This window comes from Lactuca virosa, chromosome 5 (genome assembly GCF_052849685.1).
Source record: "Lactuca virosa cultivar CGN04683 chromosome 5, Lactuca_virosa_CGN04683_v6, whole genome shotgun sequence".
NCBI classification, from domain to species: domain Eukaryota; kingdom Viridiplantae; phylum Streptophyta; class Magnoliopsida; order Asterales; family Asteraceae; genus Lactuca; species Lactuca virosa.
In genome coordinates this window covers 308,333,080-308,340,561 of record NC_136430.1, presented here as the reverse complement: position 1 = coordinate 308,340,561, position 7,482 = coordinate 308,333,080, and the positions used below count along the sequence as shown (strand labels likewise).

The 7,482-nt window shown below is 35.2% G+C and overlaps 1 protein-coding gene across 1 annotated transcript; it reads right to left on the bottom strand.

Annotated features, from left to right (window-relative positions):
* Positions 1-530: 530 nt before the first annotated feature.
* On the bottom strand, positions 531-6,095 carry LOC145114996 (lon protease homolog 1, mitochondrial-like). The gene is made up of 18 exons (XM_079051130.1): positions 5,628-6,095; positions 5,105-5,353; positions 4,895-5,002; positions 4,660-4,782; positions 4,433-4,531; positions 4,267-4,332; positions 4,096-4,182; positions 3,880-3,919; positions 3,630-3,801; positions 3,426-3,550; positions 3,225-3,355; positions 3,039-3,143; positions 2,832-2,945; positions 2,446-2,613; positions 2,102-2,203; positions 1,626-1,835; positions 1,033-1,524; positions 531-960 (listed from the first exon to the last, which is right to left on the bottom strand). The coding sequence occupies exons 1-18, from the start codon at positions 5,916-5,918 to the stop codon at positions 781-783; spliced, it is 2,862 nt and encodes a 953-aa protein (XP_078907256.1). The 5' UTR covers positions 5,919-6,095; the 3' UTR covers positions 531-780.
* Positions 6,096-7,482: the final 1,387 nt, after the last annotated feature.

Genomic DNA, 7,482 nt, shown 5'->3' with positions numbered 1-7,482 from the left:
AGTTATAAGTCTCAAGTGTACACGTGACTAATACACTAAAAATATGGTAAATGTTTGAGTGTCGACCTAAAAGTGTGTTTTCGCCACCACGAAAGTGTCGTGGAAAATGTGGACGAATTGGTGCATACTAAGGTATTAAATTCGGCTTTTGGATTTCGCATAAGAGTCAAAGTGTCCTTAAAAAGTGTCTTGTTGCCCAAGCCATGATGATAGAAGCATATCAAATTGGAGCCAAGGGGTGTGAATTTCTATGTATTAAGGTTCGTTTACGTTTAATCTTCATTTTTCAAAGGAATCACTTCCAACTGATTTGTTTCATTCCTTGAAGGCATAATCTTTCAATCCCTCCTAATTTCTTAGTGTTTGGAAGTTACAGTTTAATAAGTTGTTGCCATAATGAAGTGTGAGCGTGTGACATTGCTCATTTATATTGTTGTCGTTCATTGATCATATTTTTATTTGATTCTCTATCGTTGGTTGGTCTTAGTTGCACATAAGGTCTCATTAATCTGTTAAAGATAGATGCGATATAGTTAAAGACACAACGTGCTAGATAAACTCAGGGAACCAACTTATTTAGCATCCTCATTGAATGCCATCATCATGCACGTTAGTGATGTTACAAGTGTAATAATGTAACATTCAAAAAATTGAAGTGCACCAAATACAATAGAACAACAAGTATATGCAAAAAAAAAAATAAAAAAAAAAAAGTCGGGTCAGGTCTCTGTATGCGGGTATTGGAAAGATAAATAAATCATTACCAAAATGACGGGTTGCTTATTTTTGTTGGGTGTGATCAAAAGCCAAATCGTATATCTGATTGTAATCATCCACAAAATGGACATCAAGACCTTCCTTCACATTGGGTGCCAGCTCATCAAAGTCCCGTTTATTAGCCAAAGGAAATATTATAGTTTTCACACCACTACGTCTTGCAGCTATCGTCTTCTCCTTCACCTAAAAAATAAGTCGTGTCTCCATTAAGTAAAAAAAAAAATGATTATTACTAATTTAGTTATGCATACGTACCCCACCAATTGGAAGGACTCTTCCTGTAAGAGTAACTTCCCCAGTCATGGCAAGGTCCCTTTTAACATTCTTGTTCATTGCAAGAGACAGCATGGAAGTGATCATGGTGCAGCCAGCACTAGGCCCATCTTTAGGTGTAGCACCAGCAGGGACATGTAAATGAAGCTTTGAATTTGCAAAAAAATTATTCTCCTTGTCTTTTCCCGCCAATATTGCTCGGGCAACAGTGTGGGCAATCTGGGCACTTTCCTTCATCACATCACCAAGCTGCCCGGTTAGATTCAGGGCAGCTTTTCCATCACCTTGTTCGATCGTGGTGGTTTCTATGTAAAGGGTGGACCCACCCATTGCAGTCCACGCAAGGCCCATGACAACTCCCAATGGGGTCTGGTCATACATGCGTTCAGCATGGAAAACCGGTTTTCCCACATAGTCTGCAAGGTTATCTTCATTCACCCAAACTTTATCTATTGTAATTGTTGCTTCCGTATCCTGGAATGAATGATCACAAAATTAGCAATGTACTTTCAAAGTATATGATGTACTACTAATAATAAGAAGGGGAGTGAAAGTAGGATGCTAGAATTGGCAACCTTTAAAGCAGAAGCCTCGTCAGCAAGAGTAGCTGAATCGTTGATGTTGACAACTTCAGCTTCTTCTGTAGTAGTATCAGATATTGGTTCATCATTGCTCTTGTTTGATTCAGTTGCACCCTCGATTTGCTTGTCAGATGAAGTTTCACTCGATTCACCAACAGATTCTGGCTCATTTTGTGCTCCTTGTCGGACTAGTTGCAAAGCAATCTACAGGAAATAGCAATGTACTTTCATTTTATTTCAACATTGTATTCTTTTTCTTAACAAGGCATTGTACTTTAACAAATTTATTCGATTATAGGAGTGAAAATTGCTTGGTATTTAGATGATATTGCTATAACTGGGTAAATAATTCAAAGAACAGTAATGCTGTAAATGTAATAGGAAGAAATGAAATAAACTAATGAACGTAAGTTGCTATTTCACACTGTTGAAACATTAAAATTATCAAATAAGAAGTCAGCAAAGCAAACCTTGCGATAAATCTTCTCAATTTGTTTCTGTAGATTCCGAACCCCTGCTTCTCTGCAGTAATTTTCTATCAAGGAAAGAAGAGCTGCCTCTGTCACTTCAACCTGGAATATTTTCAAAATGAGATCAGTTATTCATTATCAATATATATATATATATATATATATATATATATATATATATATATATATATATATATATATATATATTACTCTGTTTATTGGGTTACAACAAAACCGAGTATTGTATCATGTATATTGTATAGCAATTGAAGCAGATATACAGAATTCATATCAGATATTAACTATCATCTTTTTAATTAACTTAGAGAGAAAGAGAGAGAGACCTGTTGAGGCTTGATGCCACATGCATCACGGGTGGTCTTTTCCAAATAATCACGGGCAATATGCATTTTTTCATCAGTAATGTAACCAGCAATGGGGATTATCTCCATTCTATCCAAGAGTGGATTGGGTATAGTTTCCACTACATTTGCTGTACATACAAACAAAACCTACAACATATATTTCACAGTTCAATTAGTCCACCTACATTATAGGAATGCTTAACTAACTGATCAGTTGCTAAATGAAGACACATTAATTAATAACTAAATCTACTAGAATCATAACTGTGCGAGAATGCAGAAAGAAAACCATCCATTGTAAGTTGTAACTAGTAAAGGTTAAACTTTAAAGCAATCTATCATTACAAGTTACAAGAAACACTAACCTTTGACAAGTCAATTGGAACATCAAGGTAATGATCTAAGAAATTTGCATTCTGCTCTGGATCAAGCAGCTCCAGCATAGCACTTGCAGGATCACCTGCATGTCCCCTGCCCAACTGCACCCAACATAACAAACACAAACAATCAAACACTTGTCACATAACTTAAAACTAATGGAACATTTTCCAACTCTCAAATCAAAATCATACCTTGTCAATCTCATCAATGAGAACAAGAGGGTTTGCTGTTCCCACACTCTTCAGACACTGCACCATTTTCCCAGGCATTGCACCGATATAAGTCCTCCTATGTCCCTGGTATAAAACAATCTTAAATGTTAATACAAAAAATGCCACTTCTAATAATCAAGTGTATTAATGAAAACTCTTTTTGACCTTGATTTCAGCCACATCAGACAATCCACCAACAGAAAACCGATAAAATTTTCTGTTCAAAGCACGTGCAATCGAACGACCTATGCTGGTTTTACCCACTCCAGGAGGACCAGAAAGGCAGATGATTTTTCCTGCAACAAAAAAAAATTATAAGTTTTGCATTTCACAGTTGAAGCATAGATGAAAAAAAAAAAAACTAACCTTGTGATGTTCCTCTTAGTTTTCCCACTGCAATAAACTCCAGTATCCTCTCTTTAACATCAGTCAAACCATAATGATCCTCATCAAGAATTTGTTGAGCTTGTACAACATTGAAGTTCTCATCACTGAAGTTGGTTAAACAAGTCAACTTTTACTTATAACATAATTGGTCAAAACTCAAAAGCAGAAGGCTTGTTAACATACCTGTAGTTACCCCATGGTAAGGCAGTCAACCAATCAAGATAATTACGTGTAACATTGAATTCACTTGAACTGGCTTCCAAAAGTTGCAGTTTTTTCATTTCTTCTTCAATAACTTGCAGAACATGAGGTGGGATTTTATCCTTGTTTGGCTCGATTCTGTCTCTAAACTTATCTGCAGTACATAATTTCAAGATTATGAGTTATTTAAGTTAAAATTAATATTCCATATGAACAAATACAAGAATTTTACCAGTGAGTGCTGTTTTATCATCTGTCTCGAGCCCTAATTCCTGTAGAATGGTAACATGTATCATATTAAATTCTGAAAGGATACATAATCTCACAACACAAGCCAACTTTTGAGTTTTAAATGAAGAACACAAGACTAACATAAAATGAAGCATAAAGAACAATGATACTACAAGACAAATAAATGGAGAGACAAAGAATTAGTAACAGAAGCCACCTTTTTTATAGCCTTATATTGCTCATTTAACAAGTAACGGCGTTGTTCGGTGCTTATTTTCTCTTCAATAGCTTTTGCTATGGATTCCTAAAAGTAAACCAAAAAAATGGCATCAAGAAATAAAGAACTTCTTAAAAGAAATATATAAGTAAAATTGCTACCAGGACTTACTTGAATCCTATGTATCTCCATTTCTTTCTTTAATAACTCAAGACTAAGTCTCAACCGTTTGTAAACCTAGATTGAATATAATGTAAAAATGAGAACAAGATATTTGAGAAACTTACTCGGGTAAAAAGAAGCAGAAAACCTTTATGGAACATTAAATGTGACTTACATCCAGCTCTTCAAGCACTTGCTGGCATTGTACTTTGTTTGAACCAGATATTGCAGCACCAAAGTCAGCTAATCTTGGATAATTAAAATCACCCATATGCTGCAGAATATAAGCAATTCAACCAAAAATGAAAACAAAGAAAGAAAAAAGTTAATTCAGAAATATAGTTATTGTTCTCAATAAGTATCTATAATTAGTGCAACTATTAAAAAAAGTCAGCTAATAACCTGAGTGTAAGTTTGAGCATGATCCCTCCAAAGAGAACTTGTCTTGAGAACATCTCTAAGGGTTGCTATCACTTCAAATGAAGTTGCCTTTATGACATCATCATCCTTGCTGTATGGTAAATCCTGGAATACAGAGAAAATCCTTATTCAAGTTTCACCAAAGAGTATGATAATGATGAAATTAGATTCCAACTTATTGCATCTCCATATATTTTAGGATATGATGTGATGATACCTTGATATGATCCACTTGGACAGTAAGGGGATCTTCACTGACCATCTCTGTTATCCTAAGCCGCCTGTGACCAATAAGAACAACCTGCTCTCCTTGGATGCTTGTGATCTAATTACAAGAATCAAATGTTGATAACTCGTGTTATAAGTTATTTGAAATCTCAACAAGTTTAGAATAATAGATTAACAACAGTTCCATCACAACAAATACCTGAGCAAGTGTACCAACTTCATGGAGGCGATTAAGTAAGTCTTTGCCTTTTAGTGCATATATGTTCTTCTCTGTATCTGAACCTGTGGCCTCTGATACTGGATCATCTTTTACAAGAAATGCACCAGCATAAGGAGCTTGTCGTTTCCTACTCTCTACCAATGCTGCTAGTAGTTTAGGATCCTTCACATATATTGGCATATAAAATCCTGGAAACAAGGGTCTGTGTGGCAATGGCAATGCTAACACCTGCAAATAGAAAAGGAAGATGAAAGATTCAGTTTTTTGGAAAATTGAAAATGGTTTCACTGCTATTTATGGATATGGTTCCAAATTTAACAAGTCCAATAGGTATATACACACGAAATTACGATTATCTCAAGCAGTCAAACATTACGAATATCAATCACAACCCATGTAGCAGTCAAACATTACGAATATCTCAAGCAGAAATGAATCTCTGATTTTGCAAATGAAATAAATCTAGTAGATAAAAATATGAACAAGTCGATTAAGGGATAACCGTGAGAAAGTCATCTGGTTTTTTGATTGATGTGGGAACAATCGCCGCTGCTGATTTCGACTCAGTTTCTTCAAGGGCGGATTCGGGCACGGACCCAGATCCATCACTCGAATCCGAACAAAAAAAAATTCGTTGAAACAATTTAGGGTTTTTATCCGCTAGAACAGAGCGCAGCACGCCATTAAAAGACGAAGTCAATTTGGTTCCATGGCGTGAACTAGACTGCAAATACGACGCCCCTGTAGTAAATCGAGCTTGTTGTAACGAAGAAGACCTTAATGCCTTCAACATGGGGACTTGAGGAAATCGATGATGAAGAAATGGGGATTCCGTGATGGTTGTGGCTTTGCCCTGGTTAATTTTCAAGCTAATGTGAAAATTGGGCAGTGTGAACGACCGCCATTGACGAGCTTGAAGAACAAGAAACCATACTATTTAACATTTGACTTGTTCGGCCTAAAGCCCTCCATAAACCCCCCACCCCTTTCGACGTCTCGGTTACTAAACTTCCGTTAGTTTTGTCGAAATCACAAAATTGTATTTCGTTGACTATTATGTTTTTATTAAATCCTGGTTTTGGTTTTACAATTTTGTTAGATAATGTGTTTTTCTTAAATCCTGGTTTTGATTTTGTACAAGTGATGATACCAATTTCGTTGAAGATATTGGTTTCGATTTTAATCGGTACCTAACATATTTAGTATGCATTCTAAAGATTCAAATTCTATATCATAAGTCATTTTTTGTTGGAGTTTGGTATGAAGATAGGGTGGTTTTTGTAATCACTAATCGTTTCGATTTTTGATGGATCGTATTGAATATTTTTGAAGGGGATTTTTGAAGGGGTGTTTGGGAGTGTTTTTTAAACTTTAAAAGTGTTTTTAGATAAAAATGTTTATTGGCTTATAATGGTACTAAAAAAAAGTTTTTTAAAAAGTGTTTGGATTAATTTTTATGGTGAAAATTCAATAAGTTAAAAATTGTTTAGCTTAAAAAGTGTTTTTTGAAGTTATTTTAATTAAAAAGTCAAGTTTCAAAAAACCATGTTTTACATGCTTTTTAAAAAGTGTTTTTTTGAAGCTTATGAAAAAACTATTATGAAAAGTGTTTTTGAGTTTGTCAAATACTTTTTTTTTTGACTTATTTGCTTATGGAAAAACTATTATGAAAAACCAATAAGCAAATAAGTTGTTTTGAAAAGCAATCCCAAACCCCTTCTAAATATGATATTTCGACATTAGTTCTAATGTGAAGTGGGATGTCTTTTAAATGACATATGGTACACATTTATTTCTTATTTTAAGAGTAAATTACACGAATCGTCCATCGTGAAGGTGTCAAAAGGCACGTTCGGTCCCTATTTTCAAAAATTAACCTGGACCGTCCCTACATTATCATTTTTTTCACTCGGATACAGACATAAAATGACTATTTTGCCCTTGATAATTTCTATTTTAGTTTTATTTTATTTATTTATCATTTTTTGATTAAAAAAAAAGAAAAATGAATAACTCCACCAAAAAAACCCCATCCCACCGTTGCCGCCTCCCCTTTCCCCCAAATCCCTTCTACGGTTCTACCCATTCGTCTCCCTCCTCGTCTTTTTCTTTGGAGCTGTTGAATCCAGATCTCTGGAGCCGCCATCGCTGGAGCAAAAAGGAAGAACAAATCTTCTATTTTCCTCCTGCATCTTCGTTAGAAACCCTAGCTCACGTTTTGCATCAACAACATCTTGATAAATTTTCAATTGTTCAGGGTTTAACTGTGATACCTTGGATGCATGTTAGGAGAGAAGTAGTTATGTGTTGTGATTAGCTTCGCAAGCATAAGGCGGTTCCTGATCATGGAAAGAACG

Coding starts and splice junctions, on each gene's coding strand:
- LOC145114996 (XM_079051130.1), bottom strand. CDS start 5,918: ATGTTGAAGGCATTAAGGTCTTCTTCGTTACAACAAGCTCGATTTACT. Junction 3,802..3,879: donor TGATAAAACAGCACTCACTG/GTAAAATTCTTG, acceptor TATGTACTGCAG/ATAAGTTTAGAGACAGAATC. Junction 3,144..3,224: donor CTGATGTGGCTGAAATCAAG/GTCAAAAAGAGT, acceptor GTTTTATACCAG/GGACATAGGAGGACTTATAT.